Source organism: Accipiter gentilis, chromosome 13 (assembly GCF_929443795.1).
Source record: "Accipiter gentilis chromosome 13, bAccGen1.1, whole genome shotgun sequence".
NCBI lineage: Eukaryota > Metazoa > Chordata > Aves > Accipitriformes > Accipitridae > Astur > Astur gentilis.
Genome location: NC_064892.1, coordinates 22,451,984 through 22,475,708, shown reverse-complemented (window position 1 = coordinate 22,475,708; position 23,725 = coordinate 22,451,984). Strand labels below are relative to the sequence as shown.

The window sequence follows — 23,725 nt, the reverse complement described above, 5'->3', positions numbered from 1 at the left end:
CATTAACTGTCTATTTACAACTGAAAATATATGATTTCCATTCATAATGAAGCAATAATAAAGGACATGTATGTACAGTATCAACAAAATAAATTAGACCTGGAGTAATGGCACAAAGCAATTACCTTATATTCCTTTCATTTCTCATGAAGAGAAATATATAAACTGTGAAACTATCATTCAAACAACTAATCCACTGTGGTGTGGATGATTATTTTTGAGTCATTTGGCCTCTCTTCTGAATGATCCAAGGAATCTGCAGTTAAATCAACTGAAAAAGGCAGCAGCGCAGGGAAATTTTTGATTACACTTTTAATTTCACAAGCTAACCTACAAATGACTTTAAAATTGCCAGTAACACTACAGTACTACTAACCACCTACACATTTTTATTGAAAGACTGTAGCTACAATCCATTAGTTAATGACTATGCTGTGCTTGCCAGATTACATTCACACTCACAACTACCAAGCGGCTGGGTTTCAAGGGCCTTGCAATAACACCACCAATTAAAACTAGCCTCTTTTGTTACATTTTTGCAAAACCAATATATTAAAAAAAAAAAAAAAAGCCAAGAAAAAAGAAAACCCCCCAAACCCCAAAATGTATTGGCTTCTCTACTGAAAATAAAATCTATTTTGTATGCCTTTGCTGTGTTACAGTTAAGTCTTCAGCAATACTGAAATATGTGCTAACATACTTTAAGTACATTTTAAATTGCAACAACTTACGTGTTTTGACTAATAAATTGCTTTTCCTTAAATTCAGTGACTGACCACCGCTTTTTAACAGAAAAAGATTTGTTAATATTCAGTAAAAGCTAAACATCAAAACTGGTCAATTATTCCAACACACTGTAATGTCAGTCATCCATATATTATACATAAGCAAAAATGAAGGACAAGTAAAGTGATAAACATGCACAACATGAGGTTATTTGGAATAAAAAATATGCAATTATTATAAAGTTGAGAAGGTTTTCGTTTTTTTCTAGTTATTTCAGATGGATGAATCATTTAAAACTGATGCTTTTACTTGATATAAAAGTATGTCTTCAATAGCTATCTCCATGACATTTTTCCATAAATGCAGCTATGCAATGAAATACTTCAGTACTGTTTAGTAACAATAAAGTAAAAGAAAGAAGTTATTCAATCTTTTTCAATGAATGTAAACACTTTCTTTAGATCTTGAAGACAACACAGATCTAATCTAAAAGAGTAATTGGGCATATCACCAAGAGAGCAAAAAGAATCCTTCTCCTACATGGTAGGCACCCGGAATTTAGTTTCAAATTTTATCTTGAAAATGACATTTTTTGTGGGTTTTTCAGGGTGAAGAACATTAAAATCACCATAAATAAGCTGGGAATATTTAAGCATGCAGTATTTGGACGATAGTTCAGTAATGTAAATTTCTTTAAAATGATAGGTCAGTTGGCCCATAGAGAAAGAAATGTATGTTACTAAAGAGTATGTCTACATTAACTTTCAGGAGTGTACTTCTGACATTAATCTCCTAATCGTCTCCACTCGACACACTTGGGTTTTTATTGTGAAGCCCTTCTGGAGCACAAGAATGGGATTCCTTTTGGATGAAATGAAACCAGAAATATTCTCCAGTAACTAATGGGCATTCAGTCCATGGGACCACACAAGGCCAGAATAAATGCCACAGAAGTGTACGCAGTAAAGATTGTGTCCTCAGCATCAGTTGCTTCACATTCAGACCTGTTCCTACTGTGCTGTATATTACTTGCTAATGTAGCTATAACCACACTGATTAAGTTATAAAAATAATATATGGGTATATGCAAGAAAATATTTTTTTCCTACTTTCTCCCAAAGATGACCAGATGTTACTAAACAAAGAGTAACGTTTTTAAAAATTTTGTGAAGTAGCATGGGTTTTATATTGAAAATCTTTTTGCTAAAGCTGCAAAATTTTCTAACCTTCCTGAAGAGTTAAAGTATTATTTATGTCTTTATTTATCTATTTAATTGATTGCAGATGGGGAAAAAAACCAAGGGTTTAGGCTTTGGTAAAGATTTCATACATATTTCCCTTTCCTTACTGAATGTAAATATGCCCTAAGTTTGGTCACTTATGATGTTACCACATCTGGATTACTTCTCTCCAGAAGGGATGCCTTCACCTTGCAACCAAAGAATAAACAAATGCAACTTTCTGTGCACAATAAAGAAAGTAAGTATTCTATTATTATGTTCATTCTCCCTACTTATCTTCTTTTAACATGTATTTACCTGGACCAGTATGAAAGGGGATAAAGCTTTAGACTAAGAAAAGATTCAACTGTTATTCCTATTTCTAGAAGGTTTACTTATATATGTTTTAGACTGTAAATATAACCCCTTATTTGTTTTCAATCTGCTTAATTCATCTTTCCTCCCCCTTCTCCTCTTGTTTAAGACAAACAGATCAAGTTTATGCACAGAAACATAAAGCATTCCTTGGGAAGGCAAATTTTTGAAAGAAAAGAGAATATTCATTACCTATATAACAGATAACTTTCAGATCTTATTCAGGGAACCTTCCTTCATATGCATGATTTCTCCTTAGATTTACAACAAAGAAGCAAACATAAAATCTGAGAAAAAGTCAAAGCCATAAAATAAGCATAATAAACAAAATTAACACCTAGTCTCTGGACAAGACTAGGTCAAATCTGAAGATGCTGATATATAAGGGTATTTCTTAAGATGACGCACTTTTTCTACCAAAGGACTAGATCTCCTTCTTGGAAAGTAAAACCTTATCAAACTATTTGCTTTAAGGAAGGAACTCAAGATCCTGTGACTGGATTCCATTAATGTCCCATATGGACATTCTTCAAGAGACAGTCAAAACGCAAAACCTTCACTTCAAAACATGCCACTTTTCAAAATGGCATGAGACTTATACTACTTACTGGCCAATATTTGGTGGTTGTTTGGAGGAAGGAAAACTGATTAGAGAAAAAAACATTATTACAAATCTTTCTTTAGAACTGTGCTTTAAAAGATACGATGTTTTAACTTCAGTTATACTAAAAAAGAGGAAGAGGAAGGTATGCAAATTAGTACTTGTATTCAATTAGTACTGTAAAAATGAGGAAGGATATTAAAAAATGGGCTGTTCTTTTGAAAAATGTTATGTGCAAGTAGTCAAGAAAGGCTGTTCAATCTCCCAAAAGATAACAGTATTCCCTTAGCAACAAGAACAGCTGGGATTAATCTCACACAAAAGGTTGGATTTGTTGGAATCAACTAAATTTAGGTGTCTTAAGCCTCCCCCATACACAATGGCAATCTAGTCGATGTAGTCTGGAAAACTATGCTTCTCACATTAGACACACATGTTTGGTAACTGAATGGGTCTCTAGACTAAATCATGATGCTGACAAGGTCTCTGCTGACTCTAACTGGAGCTCAGACTACCTAACTCACATCTGAATGAGTTATAGATCCATAGAGAGGTTACATATATAACACCTGCACTTATACCAGTAGTCACCTAAATGTGCTAACTTCTTTTTGAATGAATCTCAACCTAAACCTCACTTGTCCTGCCTAACCATTAGCATGCAATGCCAGTTTAGAAATATCCCGGGGTACCTAAGATATTTGCATGTGGATGTCAAACGTGAAAGAAGGGAGTGCAGTTAACAAGAGGTAGGTAACCTCAGGGTATTTCAAGTAGCACCAGCCTATGTATAACAAATTATCTGAGCCCTATACATCTCCATTCTGGAGCTAAATTCCATCCCAAATGTCTATATATGAGTGTGTTTGTGTTGGTGTTTGAGCTCCTATTATATTGAACAGAAATATGGTAAATGGACTCTAGAGTGAAATTTAGCCAACCTGGTTTAGGTACCAGCTTTAAGATAAAATGAAAGCTCTAGTGCTCAACAAATCAAAAAGGAAGCTTAGATGCTTAGGATAAAATTTTAGATGTCTATGTGTAAGCATCCGAATTCAGGAGTCTATAATATGGAGATGAGTTCCATCACTGATGTCTGTAACTAACACACATACCTCTTGGCTACTTACTACAGCCTTCATTCATAACCTGTGGTGGGATATAGGCACTTCTCTATGAAATTTACTTGACCAATTTCAGATATCTACCTTAGGAGCTAAAGTGCTTTCCAAATATAGCTTCTGCTGCTGGCCACACAAAGTATGGGGCTAGACAGACCATTGGTCTTATTCCTTTATTATGTTCTTATGAAGCCTACCATGGTCTATATCTTTCTATGTAAAGACTACTTAGGCAAACTAGTGTAGATATTGAGTCTCAATATAGCTGCTTTTGGTGTAATTTGAGGTATCTTTTCCTTACCCTGTCTGGTTTCCCATGGAAAATAGCTCCTGTGGCATATAAGCCAGATGTGGATGTATTGCATACCCTATGGCATCACAAATGGCACTGCATTGTTATATTTAGGCAGATGGACCAGAAACCAGTAAGCTTGGCTTGTACATATTTATGTTTATTTTTCTTTCTATACTGTGTATAGTACTACACAAGATATCCTACCATAAATTTACAAGTCTATAATTCATTTACCTTGGAGAATATAGATTTTACTTTCCTTTCTTCACATCTGTATTGCACAGTCTATACAAGACAAATTTCATTAATTCATAGGATTGCAGAATCACAGAATGCTTGAAGTTGGAAGGGACGTCTGTAGATTCTTTAGTTCCCTGCTGAAACCAGGGTCAACTAGAGCCATGTCCAGTTCAATTTTCAAAATGTCCAAGCACGGAGACTCCACAATCTCTCTGGGAAACCTGATGCAGAGTTCTATCACCTTGACAGTAAGAAAGTGTGAGGTTGTTTTTTTTTTTTTTTTTTTTTCCCTTATGTTTAAAGAGAATTTATTTGTATTTCACTTTGTGCCCATTGCCCCTTCTTCTTTTATTTGGTGCACCACTGAGAAAAGTCTGGCTCTATCTCTACTCTCTTTTCCTCCACCCCATCAGGTATTTGCACACACTGATAAGATTCTCCCTAAGCCTTCTCATCTCTGGGATGAACAGGCCCAGTTCTCTCAGCATCTCCTCATCTGACAGATGCTCTGATACCTTAATCACCTTTGTGGCCCTTTCCTGGACTGACTCCATACTTCGTTTCCCTTCTGTACTGGGGAGCCCAATACTGGACTCAGCACTTCAAATGTGTCTCACCAGTGCTGAGCAGAGGGGAAGGAACATCTCCACCAACCTGCTGGCAAGACCCTTCCTAACAGTCCAGGAGGTTGTTTTCTTTTCTTCAAGGGTGTATTTCTGGCTCATGGTCACCTTGTTTTCTACTGGGACTCCCAGTTCTTTTACTGCAAAGCCACTTGCTAGTTGGACAGGCCCAAGTCTGTGCTGGTGCAGTGGGGTTATTCCTTCTGCATGGAATTATTCCTCTCATTGGAGCCCTCAGCAATTCTAATTCTACTTACAAATTGTAAGCACTTCAATGCTGAAGTTAACAATTCCATGCCAAACTTGACACCTTTCTTCTCACAAACAACTAAATGTTTGCCATTGTGAATAGGAGTTGCACTGCTAAGACTCCATTAGAAACAGAATGTGAAACATCAGAAAATGAATCTTAGTATCAATGTAAAAAATAGTCATAGCTGGCAATAATAACTTTCATTGAATTTCAGAAAAAGCAACCTCAGAAATCTCAAATATTGCTGCCATAATCACACTATCACACCTTTAAGAGTTGCATTGTCTCCAATGTCGTTATCTGATTGAGCAACTTGAATGCTAATAAAGCCCTTCTAATATATTGAACCATGATTAAAGATATATGTATGCAGTCGTGCTTTTTCCTTTTATTTCCCATGGAAAGTCTCTAAAGAATAGAAAACCCTGTTGCAGTTCTACTGATAAAAAGTACTCTTAAATAGCATGCTCACAAGGCATAGAAAAGTACGCACTCAGGTCAAAACAATGAATGCGAATGACAGAAACTGATGTTTAGAAGTCTGTGATTTAGAAGAGGTATGTTTTATTTTTCTTGTTGTGAATATTTAAGTTGAAACTGTTGACTATGTCATTTATCTGTAAAAGTGTTAGAAAGGACTGAATGATTCACTGGTTTTTTTTTGTTGTTCTGGCCAGATATGGGACCAATATTAAAAAAGGAAAGAAAAAAAAGTGCTCAAGAACAAAATACTGCAACACTCAAAATACTACAGAGAAGTAACCAATTTATTACAGATCCAAGATGACTTGAGCACCATGTCTAAACTATGGACACCAAACATCCAGTTTATCAAATAAAGGTGAAAAGTTGATTCAGTTGAAGTCGGTAAGCATCGGAATACTCTTCCCTCTGTCACCGAAGATCATTAAATCAAGGAATCATTTTGAAACATATGCTGTAGATACCAGCAGAAATACACACTTATTTTTATAAGTTATTGGCTAAGATTTCTGACCTGTATTATGCAGGAGGCTCTGCTAGTCGAAATAGTCCCTTGGGCCTCAAATGCCTATGCAGTTCTGGAAGTCAAAGACTTCCTGTTGGCAAAGGGCAGTACAGTCTCACAGACAAGAGCTAGACGCTGAAGATAAATGCTTTCAGACTGGGAATACAATACGCACTTTAACACTTTGGTGGGTTAACCTTGGCTGTTCCCAGGTGCCCACCAAGCCACTCTATCACTCCCCCTCCTCAGCAAGATGGGGGAAGGAAGTAAGATGAAAAACCTCGTGGGCTGAGATAAGGACAGGGAGATCACTCACCAGTTACCATGACTGGCAGAACTGACTCAAGCTGGGGAAGATTAATTTAATTTATCACCAGTTAAAAATAGAGTAGGACTGTGAGAAACAGGAAAAACAAACTAAAAAAACACCTTCCCCGCACCCCTTCCTTCTTCCCAGGCTCAACTTCACTCCTTCATTCCCTACTCTTCTGACTCCTTCTCCCTCCCCCCGCCCGCTGAGTGGTGCAGCGGGATGGGGAATGGGAGTTGCAGCCAGTTGACAACACTTGTCTCTGCTGCTCCTTCCTCATCACACTGTTCCCCTGCTCCCTTGGGGTCCCTTCCAAGGAATACAGTCCTTCACTAACTGCTCCAGAGTAGGTCCTTTCCACAGGGTGCAGGCTTTCAGGAACAGACTGGTCCGGTGTGGGTTCCCCAGGGGCTGCAGTTCCTGCCAGGACACTGCTCCTGCTTGGGCTCTTCACAGGCTGCAGCTTTCTTCAGGGTATACCTACCTGCTCCGGGGTGGGGTCCTCCACGGGCTGCAGGGGACACCGTGGTCTTCTCCACGGACTGCAGGGGACACGGTGGTCTTCTCCACGGGCTGCAGAGGACACCATGGTCTTCTCCACGGGCTGCAAGGGAATCTCTTCTCTGGTGCCTGAAGCATCATCTCCCTCCTCCGTCTTCACTGACCTTGGTGTCTGCAGGGTTGTTTCTCACATTTTTCTTACTCCTCTCTCCCAGCTGCTGTGCAGCTTTGGGCAGCACTGGGTCTGTTTTGGAGCCAGTAGGAGCTGGCTCTATCTAACATGGGGGCAGGCTCTGGTCTCTTCTCATAGAAGTACCCCCTGCAGCCCCTCCCCACCCCCCAACCTTGCCATATAAACCCAATATAAACACCAAGAGAAATAAATCACTGGAATACTTTAAAATAGAGGCTTGGTTTAAGAAATCTTGTGTGAAATTCTATGTACTGTGCTATGACAGAGGTTTGACTAGATAATGATAATGCTTTAAAACTTAAAAAAATCCATGATGAATCTCTGCAGCAGATTTGGGCTTACTGTGATAAGAAGAAAAGCCTTGTGAGAAGATAACTCTTACTGATAGGTGAAAATAACTCTTAGCAATTCCTTAAATCAGTCTTTTGTTTTAGCCTGCACCACTGGCAAAAGCATCCATGGTTTTAAACTGTCCTAGGTATCCTCAGACATGGCAGTCAGAGGCACCAGCTTTCGCCTAATGTGCAACCCTCCCCTTCCTTTAATCCTCTAACCCTTCTAAATTTTTCTTACAAGTCTGAATAGTCCCCACGCCCCATCTAGCCTTTTCAGCTCACTGCTGAGGACCTGCAATTTCTCATCTTGGATGGCAGCAGCAGCTAGAAAGTTCAGACACATTAGGTGTTCATCTTAGAGAAGCAATGGGACAAGTTCCCCTCTCACTGCTCATTCAATGGCTCTGCCATCCTGATTTACACTCCAATTAGCTTTGGTGTATGGGGGAAAAGAGAGTAGAACAGGAACAGATGTAGCACAGTAGCTTTTCTAAACCAAGACAATTTTAAAATCCTCACTGTAATGAGGCAGCAAAGAGATGTAAAGAGATAGCAATACCTCTTATGCCTCCCAGATTTTATTTATCTTTTTAAAGAAATAAGCACACGGGCTAAGATTGAATTCAGACCTCAGACTATTTTTTTTATAGCTGTTCGGTAGGCTAATTCACCAACTTGACTCCAGTTTTTCTTACTCCTACTTGCCTGTAGCTAAATGTGACAGTGTTAGATTCTGTGTGAGGTATGAACTTGTGTTTAATGAAATGGAGGAAATGTCTCAAAGGCAAATGTTCCTATTTTAGTTCACACAGAGTCTTATATTATGAAAACACAAGAATAACTATGGACAGTGATTTATCTAGAACTAAGCATTAACAGAGTAACATTTCTTCCTTACACCTTAGGATGTTCAGCTATGGACTCCAATATTGCCAAGCAAGACAAGATCCTTTTGAAGCAGCAAAACGAAAGGCACGATTAAGCAGAGGGTATGCCCGCAAGGTTAAAGCATCATCACCCAGCGGGTGTAATGACAGTGACACTGTAGAACCAAAGCTCTTTGCATGAAAGGCTTAGTTTCTCCACATGGGACCCTATCATATGACCAAGTGTAATACAAGGCAATCTTGCCATTACTCTGAACTTTAATCATAATTAAACCACTGCCACAGAGATATTCCTACTTATTACTGAAATTATAGTATGATTTAATACCCCTGACATCACTTGACTAAACCACCATAGTATTAGGTTTATTAAAATGTGGGAACTCATATATAACGGCCACAGTTATCCACACAATTTTTAATGTACTGGAAATAAAAAAGCTATCCACAAACAGTATTATTGATAGACAACATTACAACATTGCTTCCAAGAATATGGAATTGCTTTGGAATTTGTAACTAATAACTTAGGATATAATAGAATATTCTAGTTAATTTGAAGGTCATCTTTTTTACTTAGCAAACAGTGTATTTGTTACAATTTTTTTCTACAGCTCCCTGTTTTTATAATGCTATTAGTTTTTGTTATGTAACATACACTGATACTACTTATTAATGAGGTGTAGGAATTAGGCAAGCATTTACTTAGCTTCATAAACATATATCAGAAGACATAAATATTATATTTCTGTCTGGTTTTAAACTATTGGAATTATTGCATAGTTTCATCCACAGTGTATAGTAGGCTTTTTCCCTAGAGCAGTTCTAACACTCCACTAAATATATGCTATTCCTCTTTATCTCTTTGAAGAAAAATGAATCACATCCACAGCTCGCAGCTATCAAAATGTGATTTATCAAGCATTTTCATGAAAGTGCATTTTTCCCCTTCTTTACACTAGGAGGCACATTTTTCCTTCATACAGTTCTATTGCACAGTTCTGCTGCATGAAACCCTTAGAAATGTTAACAATTTCAATCTAAATTTAAGTCCCTGACAACCTTTACTAAACCACAGTGAAAGAAGAATTGTTCACTAATAATGGGGGGGGAGGGGGGGGAGAATATCCCAATGAAAACCACACTTATAGTAATGAAAAATAACATTCTGCACCTGACTACTGGCAAACAAAACCACAGTTTTCCTTTGAGTGATTACTAAAGAAATAATTCACATTAAAATACATCAGACAGCTGTACACTTTTAATGTAACTGATTATAAAGAAGATGTTTGTGTTAAAAGTGCACTTTGTGATACACACATTGAAAATCATTAAAAAGCAGGATTTTTGGTAATAAGAGAGGCTATGAAGTCATACCAGTAAATACAATTTTACAGTGTCCTTTTTTTTTTTTTTTTAGATCCTAAAGAAACTTCATGTTTTCTAAATTCTTATCTGATATACTAAAAGGTAAAGAACTGTAATCAGCTGATTGATCTTTGGAATATCTTCCTTCAGTTTTTATAGGAAGTGGACTATACACACCCTCCAAATGCAAAAGATAGCACTCATTTGGAGAACATGTGAGGCTATCATTCCACACACCAAAGCACCGTTCAGATTATTCAAAAGCATTAGTTTCCAAAAAATTATAGAATCTCCTTTCTGGTATGTGCCTTGTTTTGTTTTCTTGGATTTTTTTACAGACTCTCAACACTATAATATTTACAATCTTTCTCTTTTGTTTGTCATCATGGTGACCAACAATGCAGCCTGGTAATATCATGCTGCTTTGCCTTCCTCTTGGCCCATGCTTCTGGCAAAGTCATGGTCAGCAAGGCAAGGCTAAGGTTGTTAATCACTGCATTTAAATGCAATAAAATGTTGTAACATACACAAGGCTTGCCTTACAAATCAATATTGTATGCAAAATTAAATCATCATAACCATGACTCTTGAATAATGAGACCTCCTGTAGTAAATTTGAATTACTTGTTGTTTTTATCATTTAATAATGCATAACAAAACCACAGTGCTGGTGTCACTCTGTAACGTTACATTGTTTTTAAACATGGTGAATTCTTGCTCACTGATGGAAGAATTCTTGTAAAGCCTAGCAGGGTGCAAATGAGACGAAGGTGAACTATAAGGAAGTTGCAACTGGCAGGTTAACATCATAGTCCTCTGACAATCCATTAATACTAATCAATCACCAATGGGGAAATGGAAAAGATATCTTAGTGAACTGACTGAAACCCTCGAGTTAAAATAAAAGACTCTATACAAAGAAGACAGGCTTGAGTGATGCAAATCAAACTCGGACTATACACATCTTATAAAAGTTCTTATAAATTTTATTTTTACTTCATGCTTCTATCTTGTTGCCTTTCCCTCATAAGCACAGTGACAGTGTGTGGCTGACAATGCCAGTCTCTTCATTTCAGTTTCCCCCAGTGAGAGAGATCGCTGTTTTAAGATTAGCTAGATGAATGTACTCTCACTGTGCATGTTTCTTTCATTAAATAATGTAATTGTAGCTCTTGTGTCTCAAGAAAATATGACAATAAGGTTTCTCGTACCTTTGTGCAATAAGTTATCAAGACTTTTAGCTATTTTTTTCCCCTATTTCAGGTTTTGAAGACCTGGGCCTTGGTCACTCTTCAAATATAATTAAAATAGCAACATACTAATATTGAGACACAATGGCTACATTTTTATTCACATAACTTCACAGTGTACAACAATAAACGACACAATTCACTGAGCATTAAAGACATTAACCAAAATTGCTCTCACCATGAGGCAAGGACTTTACTACCAGGATTAACATCATATTCCTATGAGCTGAAGCAAACTTTCACTTAGAATGAACTTTCATAAAAATACAGTGGGACAAATCTGTATTTTTGTGTAGATTTTATTCTTGGAGATCATTAGAAAATGTTCCCATAAGCACTTCTCTTTCTCTTCAGTTGAAAGAGTTAAAATCAAAATAAAATCTTGTTCTGCAACATTTATCATCCAAAACTGGCAGCAGCACTTGTACATAGTAATACTACTACTCTCCACCAAGACTTCTTCCTTACTTTATAGCTGTATCTTTTACCTCAGCATGCCTCAAGTATTTTCATAAACAGCAATCCCTTAAACAGCCACTGAAATGAAACTACCTCTGCTGTTAAATACAACTATTTAATATTTCACTGCAATAGAACTAGAAATTCAGTTTAGAAGTGTCAAAGAATACAATGTTGAAATGATACTACATCAGTTAAACCACGAACATGTGTAAATACCCACAAAGTTATTTTGCCCAATCACCAGATAGCATTTTTCTCTTCTGAAAATTGCCACAGGTTCTTCAATAACCATAAACTGCTTTAAACTCCATTTCACATCTCATCCAAAAAGTTATGCCTCCAGTAGCAAAATAACTTTTGACACAATGCCTAGGCAATAGCTTGATACTGAATAAGATATAAAAGTCAAATCCATCTAATGGGCAGCATCACTCCCTTCCTGCCTTGGGTTCTCCTAGGATGATTTCTGTCACAGTAATGACCATATCATTCCCTTCTGAATTTGTGAAATTTGATGAGATATGGAATGCACTATTTCAACGTCTGTTCTAATTCAGTCTGATAAAAGGTGAAAAATCTATACTTCAATACTTAACTAATCACCAGTACAGCTTGATGGTTAGATTTTCATAAATTTGCCATGAATTTAGCATCCCCAAGGCTAAACCAGGTATAACCACAGGCATATTAAAGCTTTTCATATAGCTTTTAAGAACACTTACTCACTCTGACTAATCTTCTATTAGTCTCTGTATTAGGGATGAATAGATCATCATGATTAATTTACTAAGTTTGCACAATGTGCTTGACACAATATTTCTAAAAACACATTTTTAATAACTTGATATAACGTTTACTAAGCCCATTTTTCCCTAACTCTCCTGGAGGATTTTTACGTCACATTTTGAAGAGATGTGCAGTTCGGAGTCAGTGAAGCCAATGTGACAGTGCCAAGATGCAATGCTGCCTTAAAACTCCTCTCTGATCTTGTTAAATCTTCCACACGTCTCATACATGGTCAAAGAATTAACAGGATAATTCCACTTAAGCTCCTCACTTGCTTAAACAGACATAGAGTCTTGCTCCAGAGTTAATCCATTCATAGTTGCTATTCTTTTACAGTACTTTGTATTTCTACAGACTTAGGGTTTAAGATCATAGTTCCAACAACATTTCCGTTTTGGTAAAGAAAATAAAATGCAGGTGCCATATCCAGGAAAAAAGGGAAAGGAAAAGGAGAAAAGAGAATAAGAAACCAGAATACAACTCAGAAACAGTAAAGCATTTCAAATTGTTTCTTCATAGAGTTTCACCCAACATACCCTCTCAGTCTTCCCATAAAAAGTATGAGAAAAATGTTTCTAAGGTCAATATTCCACAGTTTGCATTCTCATCTGCCATGATTTAAATGTCATAATTCAGATCCAGCTCTGCCCAAATGAGAACATGGACCTTAATATTGTTCATCAGATCCCAAGGCCACCTTCTCTCCTGGCTTGTACAGGCTCAGTGACAATTTAATCATCTATACAAAAGGGAGAAATGCCAAAGGGAGAAACTAATTCTTATTTCTATACTCCTGGGATGCAAGAGAACTCAAGTTCAATTACCTTCCAAGTGCACAGATAAGACTTTTAACCTTTGCCTCCACATTCTAGACAGAAAACAAGAGGCTTGAGGGCAGTGTTACTGCCCCTTCCCAGTTTTCAGTATGGCCAAGTCTCCACATTCCAAGGCCAAAATACTAGCCACAGTATTGGTTAAGACCTCACTTCAATTTTAGTACTGACTGTCACAAAAACACTGCAATAATGTAAATGTATCATAAAGAAGGAAAGAAGAAAGGCATAAATTCCCAAATCAGACAAACTGCACATACTTAATATTTGTATGAAAACACATATCTGGCAGTTCCAAAAAGCAGAACATCATGCCATTCGAACCTATCAAAGAAACCCTGTGTTTCTTGCTTGTTAGAAGGGGAAATTGTAGGTGTGTTACAGAAATTGGGATTCTTTAAATTTCCCAGTGCTTTACTGATTTACTGTTTTCTGTGTTAGTCTAACAGATAGTGTGACCTCCATGTCCTTGCTCTTTAAAATTGTATTTAGAATGACTTTCCTAAAACGATGTCCAATGCTAAATAGCAACAGCACTGCAAACATCAAGAAAAGCTTGCTACCTTGTAGGCCTTCCTTCTTCCCAGCTGTTCTCACTTACTGTGCAATTAGTATGGAGCTGCTTTTTTCTCACTGGATATTTTTTTGTTTCTACAGTCAAATGACAAAATAAGGCACTTTAGGTAATCTACATTATTTCTTACCAATCGTTAAGAGCTAACACGACCAAATATTCATGCATTTGCTTGAAAACACCTCTACCATTGCAAAGCTCAAAAGGAGGAACAAGAAAGTAACCCGAGTTACCAAAGCAACTCAGATAAACAGAACACTGACAGTGACTCACCCGAGTTGGGGTCAGAGTTGCCATCAGCTTCAGTCCTCTTGTCCGGTGAAGCCTGATCGTAGAATTCGTCCTGCGGCTGAACCAGAGGGAGAGGGTGTGAGATCAGGGTTCCACCACCCACCGGCTCGTGGTCTCCCAGACCACTGTCACTGCAGCTTTCCTGGGAGCCATCGGGGAGGTGAAATGTAACACGGCGCTGGGACTACAAAGAAGAGCACAGGACACGCTGATTAGTGCTCTTCTTTTCTGTTCTCCTGACTCTTTTTTTTTTTTTTTTTAACTTTTGACATTTAAATAGATTCCTGGCAATGCTTATGAGACAATTGTTATTGTGTTTGCTTGTTGGGTTTTTTTCTTTTGGCTTGCATTTAGAGTAACCCAGGGAGGATGGCAGGCAGGAGAGCCAAATTTCAAAGGTCTGCACATTCTCATCTGTGAAGTAAGCTTCTCACAAGAAAGTGATCAGTAGACAGTTAGGTATATTTCTCCTAATTTTAAAAGCATGACCTATACTAACTCTCTCTAAGAAGCAGAAACCATTGCAAACTATGTTATGAAAAGCAAATGGCATCAGGAAATATAGTAAGTATATATTTCTGAGGTTAAAACCTGTATTATCACTGTTCATACTGGAAAAAAAAAGTCCACCGAGATAAACAAACCAATAAAAATGGTTGTCATCTTCCAGGAATAGAAGGATATCTAAATACGTACCTATAAGGATATTTAACAGATACAAATTATCTAACTAATACAGATATTTAGGATTGATAATATATCTGTGAAACCACAGTAGTCAGCAAAGAATCACGGAATGCAACGATGGAAAAAGCAATTATCACTCTGGTAGGAGAAATAAAAACAAACAGCACATACTTGTTCAAAACAACACAGGGAGTGAGAGCCAGAATTACAGATTTTCCTGAACCTCTTAAAAAAAACCCCCACAGTCATCTCAAAAGAAAAGAAAAAAAAACTCTGCTGTGTACACTTGGATTAGTTAACCATTATTGATTTTGAACCTCTCTCATTTGGAAAAATAACCCGACTTTCTGAATTGTGGCCACAGAATGATACAGTGATTCCCCATGAGCTCCAGAGCCGACAGCACTGCTGCGAATTGTTTAGCAACCGCGACTGTGGGATTCATGAAAGGAATATTATAGGTCTTCATGGATCAAAATGCTGCATCTTTGAAGCATCGGAAACAACTAGTTCAAGAGCATCTCAAGAGAGTGGTTAAATTAAGTCAAACACATCTTCCCACAAAAAATGAGTTTCAGCAGCAGGGAGCCTGAGTGATTTGGTTAGCTAGATTGGTTTAGAATAAAGAAGAGATTCACAGAGTTTGCCTTAAGCTTAATAACTCTTTAGTTTAGTGGTTACTTTCTTACTAATATTAGTCATCTGAAAGTAATGGATTATATCTAAGCTAATCATTCAAGATTTCTGCAGAGTCAGTAGAGAAAGAAACATCAGGAAGATACTACAGCAGGTATCTTCTACTAGTTACCAATTTTTAAGTAGTTAAAATCAGGTGTCCTGTATCCATCCCAAATCCAAGTAAGTTTTCCTGAAGTTAATGGAAAGAGCATCAGGCCCTGACTCACGGGTTTTGCCAGCTCTCTTTTTTTCATGTTATTTTTTTTAATGAGGAAAACCTCAAGTTAATGGTAATAACTGTATGTTTGCTTATTAAAAACTATTTGTTAATGGTAATTGCTACCATTTTATATGATGATCAATATCCTCTACCAGATTTCTTTTTATTCATCTCCCTTGGGTGGACATAGATAGTTGATTAAGTCAATTTTGGCCTACTGTGTAATTCAGTATAGAAATAGATGTAATAATATTTGCTCTTGGCTGTGATTTTATAATTAGCATTTTGCTTTTAAGTTCCTTTTCTAGCTTTAGGATTGGAATCCAGCTGTAGCAAAACCAAATAGATCCTCTGAGTCATTGGGTTGTAGTCATTTACATCAACAGAGGACCTAACTCTATATACTATCACTAAGCAAACTTCTACCTCACACTTTGTTACTTTTTCTTGCAACTTTTTTATTCTGGAATTGCCACTCTGAACAATTTTTTTTTTTTTTTTTTTAATCACTAGCAGGTTCTTTCCCTTCAATATGAACAAAATAGAAACATAGCTAAATACACAGCTTAAAATCTTCTCTTTCTGCATTTATTTTCAGTAACCCAAATTTAGAGATCTGTTCTTCCAAAGTAAGAATTTATGTCACTAGTAAAATCAGCAAGAGGCACAGGAAAAGGAAATTACTTTCAATTTTTAAACTAAAAGACTATGAGAAAATATGAATGACTGAGAAAATAAATCCTTTAAGTAAGGGAGGAGATGAAAATTTCTATTTAAGATTCTGCAAAATAATTACCCCCCTGTAATTAATTAACCACTTAAATAAACAGAAAAATGCATAATTACAATAATGTCCAGTTTCACGAGTTATATCGTAAAAATACTGATCTTGGGTAACAAAAGCTCCTCACACTAGCCAAAATCTGCTCTGACTCTATACTGACAGGGACCAGTCAGCCAGTAAAATGGCACAGGCCTAACGCTAATACCAGCAACTTCTTAGCTGATAGTGCTATAAAATTTTAAATCCATACTTTAAACGACAAGAAAAAGATATACCGGCTTGGCTTTCTGAGCTCCCCACTGAGGACCCACAAACCATAAAGGATTATAAAAAGATCTAAAGGTCACGTAAACAGTGATCCAGTTCCAGAGATGATGAACGGGCAGCATGCAGCCCGTCAAGAAACTTTAGACTAAGCTGCGCCATCAAAACAATGCGGGCAAAAAGTCTTCCACAAAGAGAGATTCAAAGCAAACACTTGAGCTTATGCATACCATATTAATTGCAAGGGAAGACTGTCACTCAGCCTACTGGCAGCTTATGACTGTGTGAACTAACGGGGTATGTGGCCGCCTCCTCTGGCCACCCGGTCCAGGACCCTCCTGCCCGGCCGCTGGAGCCCAGCCCGGTGCCGGGGGTCCGGGGGTCTCTGCCCAGGCTGAGGGACGCATCCCGCTGTCCCCTCCACCCTAGCGAAACTGCTGCAGTACCGAGACTGAGCGTGTAACACACAGACATGGCCACGGCCACGCGCCGAGGCCACGGCCACGGCCTGTCAGACGGAGCAGGGGGTGCCTCCAGCAGCCCCCCCTCAGGACTCAGCCCAGCCACGTCCCCCCCTCCTCTGGGGCTGGCAGAGGCAGAAGGTCCCTGCTGCAGCACACCCCCCGCACTCCCCACCTGCACCAGCACCTTCGCCGATCCCCCCGGCACCCGCACGGACCCTCTGCCCGCCCGGCACCCCTGCCCGCATCCCGGCCCCCCTTACCCGCCCCATGGGTCCCCGACTGGGTGCTCGCCGCACACACGCAGCACTCACGCGCTCGTCCCACAGGCACCCCACTCTCGTGGGTCCCCCCGAAAACCAGCACGGACCCTCCAACCTCCCGATTCCCCTGCCCGGACCCACGGCCTCCTACTTCCCCGGCTGGTCCAGCTCAGGGTTTGCCAGCGAATACACACAGCCACCCCCCCCACGCACACCCGGTTTGGGAAAGGTACGGACACGCACCCCCCGCAGCCTGCACCTGGCACCCGGGCTGTGACCCGCGGTCCCGATCCAGCGCAGAGCCCCTCACTTGTACATAGAATTTCTTCTCTCTACAACGGTATCAGGGACTCTTCTTTCAGAAGAAAAACCTACAACATGCTTAGAGTATGTTTGTATTTATCTGCTCCCTTGTGCAACCAAATGCAGCTTTGAATTCTTTTTACCTAAAGACAGAATCAAGTTATTCTGAGTAATGAGGTTTATAGTTGGTACAACACTGGGACTAATGATAACAAGTAATTACAATTTTAAGTACGCTACAACATATGCAGGATTATATACAGCATGAGGTAGGGTTATGGTTCAGGTCCAAAACACTTGGCCAAAATTCAAATGAAAAATCTGTGACATATTCAATCATAAACCATCGGGGGGGGTGGGGGTGGGGGGAAATATGGGTTTTCTTCAGGTCCTGAAAAACATCCAGTCTTTATTGTTAATCAGGAAATATCACATCATTGTTATGTGAAACCCAGAACTGAAAGTAAAATTCAGTCAAAATTATATGATTTTAACCTGTGTCAAAGTAATGTCAATATATAATTCAGAACAATTTGACTCAAGAGGGTTTTGAACCTGGGCTGAGTTTAAAAATCAGGAAAACAATTGGTATCCATTACATGGAATCATTCTTCTTTTAATCACCTATTGCAGCAGATTCTATAAAGCTCACCCAGGTGAAGCATGACTTCACACCCACAAGAGATACAGGGAAGAATTAATTCTGTATCTTAGATGGCGATAAAGGATAGCAAACTCTGGTGCTGATAAAAGGACAGTTCAAGCATAATAGCAACACATTTCTTTTCTGTTTTCAGACCAGGTGGTCAGCCAGCCGATACCTTTTTTTAATCACAGTAACAACCAAAACTGTATCAAATCAACCACACATGAAACTGGTCTAGCTGCTTTTTTCCTGCTACAACAAAACCAAATACATATCTAGTACTTTGTAACAATCGTAATTTGTGGAATTACTGAATATAAGTAATACATGTAGTACTTGAAAATGCCAATAAAAATATCAGCAAGTTCTCTTGGGTGGAGGAATGGATGGTGGAGGGTGGGGGATATTCCTAATCTTATTGATCAAGCACAGAAAAGTAGAACCTGTGCTTGACATAGCATATTGCATTTTTCTTCATTACAGTATTTTACCTGGAGATACTGAAAACATTTTAAAAATAGATTTTAGTCACAGCTTATAATTTTCCCTTCCTCACGTTCTTCTGTCCTATTTTCCTCACATCTGTTGTCTTGGTATGAGGAATTCAGCTGTGCCCGGTCACAGGACAGGTCATAATAGGCACAAACTGAAACACAGCAGGTTCTGAACATCAGGAAACACTTTTTTACTGGGAGGGTGACTGAGCACTGGCACAAGTGTTCCAGAGAGGTTGTGGAGTCTCCCTCCTTGGAGATACTCAAAGGCCACCTGGACATGGTCCTGGACAATCGGCTCTAAGTGTCCCTGCTTGAGCAGGGGGGTTGGAGTAGATGGCCTCTGGAGGTCCCTTCCAACTTCAACCATTCTGTGATTCTGTGAATTTTAATTGAAAAGAAAAGAAAATCTAGAAATATCTGGAGCCGGTTCATAATTTTCCAGTCCTGAAAACATAATCTGATACTGAAGTACTTTATTTCTGACAATCCTAGCTGTATAAAATGTATTCTGATACCAGAATCTGTAATTTCATTCCATACAAATCTATTGCTTTGGAAAGTATCACAGAGCATTAAAGACACAATCCTGAAATCCTTACTTAAGCAAAAGAATTGGTAGGAATTGTACCTCGGCATGGATTTCTAGAAAAGGTGGGCCAATACCAGTGAGGTTTGGGTACTGCCTGTGAGACTAAGCTTTTTGCTGCCGCCTTGTTTTCCCAGAAACCCTCATACACAGGCAGAAAGTGGGCTGTAAATAGTCTAAGTTATTTTGTTGACCTGAGTGCTGAAAGTCTGAAGTAGAGGAAAGATCATGCTATATGATGATATCGAGTGTTTGAAATGTCCTATGTCAGATGAGTTACGAGCTGTGTTGGAAACAGAACTTTCATGTAGGAAGTATAAACACCAGTTTTCAAAACTGTTCAGTGCTTTCCATTGTATGTTAGCTTCTAAAATGCATTTTACTTCTAATTACGTGCTTGAATCAAATAGCAAGTTACAGAAATCACCATTAAGAGGAGCTTTTGCATGGTGAGATTGTTTTATTCTGAAAACCAGTCTTCCAAGCTTTGTACAACTACTGTATTGTTTTTGCTAATCAGGGATCCAAGAAATAATTATACTATTGTTCCGTTGCTGAATGTCTCACAGGGACAGCTTTGGCTACAGATCCTATCCATTGTTATAAAACAAGCTATAATTAAAAAAGCATTTCTACACTGGGTTGTTGCAAATAGAACCTGCTGAATTTTAACCGAGCTGGCTTCTGAGTTTACAAATCAGGTACTTTAAACAAAATGCCCTCTTCTCCGCTCAATATAGTTGTAAGTTAAGAGCCTTGATTTCTGTCCTCAATTTCCCAGACAGGCAGAAGTCACCAAAACATCCAATTCACAGCAAGTCAAACTAAGCTTTACAGAATGGGCCATACATTTGCATATCAGAAAATATATTCAAGCATGACACATCTTCAATTGTCGTCAAGATCTTTTATTTCAGATATGGAGATTTTGCATCAACAAAAATTCTTTCCCTTTCCTTTCTGAAATATCATGCCATACTTTGTGTTAAGATTACAAAGGAATATTATGAAGCAAAAACAAAGACACAGAAAACATTCTGAGAAGATTGTTGATATGGAGGCTCGAAAGAGAAACTTGAAAAAATAATTTACCTTCATGCAAAATAAACAGAAGAACCTACACCTCACATACCTTACTGAAACTTAAACCCCACTCATGAATAAAGAAGTCAGAGAAGAAATATACTAAAATAAAATCAAGTGTAAACAGTAGACAAATACTCTATAAAGCCTGTGAAATTATGATGATCAAGAAGATATCGTTTGTGCACAAGTTCAAGAAAATGTTGTAAGGACACAAGAAAAAGCTATGCTTTACTGGAGGTCCTCTGTGGAAGATGTCTGATAAAGTTTGTTCCTCCCAGGATCAAAACAAAGACTCCTGGTTCATGTACCGAAACATGGAGTTTGGTTGGTTTGTTGGTTTTTTTTTAATGAGATCAAGCCTGTAAATAGAAGAAGTCACAAAAAACAGACTAATAACAGTTTCAGAGGGGAAGAGAAAAGATGTGCAAGGCACCACTAAGCTTTAAAATATAGTTTTAACAAACTAAAATTTAAACCTTTCTTTTCTCCTAAGATAAACCACATTTCTCTCTTAAATTTCTATGCTGGAAGCACACATAGCGCACCTTTTAACACGGCAAGAGTGTGATCTGGGATAAGGAGATTCTTTTCAAACTAAAATACGGCAAGAAACTTACACAAGAAATATCTATGTTCGTATTTGCTCCACAGAAAAAAACGGCAAGATCTTTGAATTACCGTATGGTTGCTGTATTAGTTTCTTCTGTAAATAAACAACAGTTTGTTATATATTTTTTAGTTCTGATTGACTTAATGAAAGCCTCCTAAAATCTACAACCTACCTTCTCTTTTCCAAATTGGAAAGATGAATGAAAATATACTTCTGGACTGTGACCTCTGAAAGTGTGTAGTTGTAGTGTACCTTACAGGGAAAGCCACAAAGCACCTCCAATCGGGCTTCGTACAACTCAGCTCAGTGAACACTTACACACACCTTCTTCTTTCGTGTTTCACTCAAGCTAACAAAAGAATATGAATCTGAGAGAAAATCATTCTACTGTCTTAGTAAAAGCCTCTCTTGCTTCTCTCAGATAATCTCGACTCAACTCTGAGTTACAGACAAATTGTGCAGTAGATCCCTGCAATTTGCTAACAGAAATAGGGTTATTTTTTTCTTGGCTACATGTAAACAAAACTCCTTTGTGCAGTTCCCATGGCAGTCCTTATTCAAGGATCCTCCTTGCATCACAGGATAACCCATTCTCCATGCCCATCTTGATATCTTACCCACAGAACCAAGATAATGGAGATAGATAAGGTTTCCATCAATCTCTCAGGCTAAACTAAGAACAAAAAAAGAAAAAAGCAGTTCATATTGCATCTTCATGCTACGTCTCCATACCATGCTACCCACATAAATAGCTGGAGTGGTTAGGTATTTACTTGTTTTTCCCCCCTAAGGTAACAATGTTGGTATTGATTTCAGAATGTAAATTGTTGTTATACCAGACAATCATTTGATTTCTTCTGCTCCGTTTCGCAGTACCGAAGTTTCATAGAAATCAGGAAATTACACTGTAATATATTAAAAGGAAGCATAAATATAATCACCTATTATATTTCTTGCTACTTAGGCTGTAGAGAACTGGCCTTTTCTTCATGGTGAAAAATATTTTCAATTACAGTCTGCCCACTGCCTGGGGAGGGAATGACTGCTTGATGGTCCCAAGCACATTTAAACATGGCCAACAGACAGCCTCTCTGGTTGGGGAGGTGTTTTAGTTTTGCAGAGACAGTGAATGAAGAAAGACCTGCGGTCAAATCCTGTGGTTTCAGTCATCTGTTGAGGTAATATCACTTTCTTCCTTTGTTTATGTAATGATGTTCCTTCATTTTATTTCTTGAAACTATAGTCTTTGTGCCATAAATTCTTCCTGGGTTTTGTTGGATGATTTTATTTTTTTTAAGTTGGACACTCTACATACTGAAAACCCTTTAACTAAAGATACTAAACACAGGACTAGCGTATATTTAAGTTTTGCCTTCCTAATATCCACTTAGATAGCAAATACTCCTCTTCCTAATAAATATTGTTATCTATCTAGGATCAAAGCTGAGTGTTACAATTTAATCTAGTCTAAACCAGAGTATTACTTTGTTCAACTTGGGAGTCTGTTAAAATACTAATATATTTTCAACATTTTCAGTCTTAGCCCCCATCCTCCTCAATTAATTGTCTGAGACTCAGGAAATCAGTTCTAAGCCTACAATTATGCAAATTAATACCTCAGATGCATGGAAAGGCAAGTGGGGGGAAGAGATGGAAACTGCTGTACACAGTAAAACAGAAAAGAAAGTAGCCAGGTGTGCTACCAGTAGACAACTAAGTTAATGTTCAGAAACATCATTCATTCAAATGGTTAGACATTAATAAACCACAGTTTGCTGTATTTATTACATGTTTCTTCCCAGCAGCTCTGTGGAAAATAAACCTGAGAAAGGATTCATTAAAAATGTAGTAATTTTGTAGACACCTATTAAAAATTAGTGTTGTATCTAGGATAGTTTTCTAAACACATTTGTAGTTAATGGAGAAAGAAAGGCAGCTCTAGTGAACATTCACACTATCCTAAAAAATATATGGTTGTAAAATAACAGTAAAATGCCTTTTTGAGGTGTCTGTACTCAGTCATTGACTACAGATGACTAGGTATACATAGGACATGTATTAGAAGACTTAAGACAGAGTAATTTCTTTGCCAACTCATTGTTATACTCCTTGACAGTAGAGACATGAAATTTAGAGTTTTCCAATTTAAATGCCCAAAGTTAACCTACCAGTAAGAAAAGGTAGATCTTGCACTATGTTCATAACTATTTAGGCACCTGACTCTAGCCACTGAACACTTGAAATTTAAGCTGCCATTAAGTATTTAGGATACAAAAACCTGAAGAAACTGATCTCACTCACAAAAAGATACTACACTGACTTATCTGTTGCTCTGGCACATTTTATAAGAAGAGCTTATTTGTATTACAGCATGCAAAGAAACTCACATATAAACAATTTAGTTG

The 23,725-nt window shown here is 38.0% G+C and overlaps 1 protein-coding gene across 1 annotated transcript in view; it reads right to left on the bottom strand.

Annotated features, from left to right (window-relative positions):
- Positions 1-23,725, bottom strand: part of PCDH9 (protocadherin 9) — a 687,142-nt gene that overhangs the window by 228,849 nt on the left and 434,568 nt on the right. Inside the window, exon 3 of the mRNA XM_049815746.1 lies at positions 14,218-14,419. Coding sequence (XP_049671703.1) covers positions 14,218-14,419 — 202 coding nt within the window. The remainder of the gene's footprint in view (positions 1-14,217; positions 14,420-23,725) is intronic.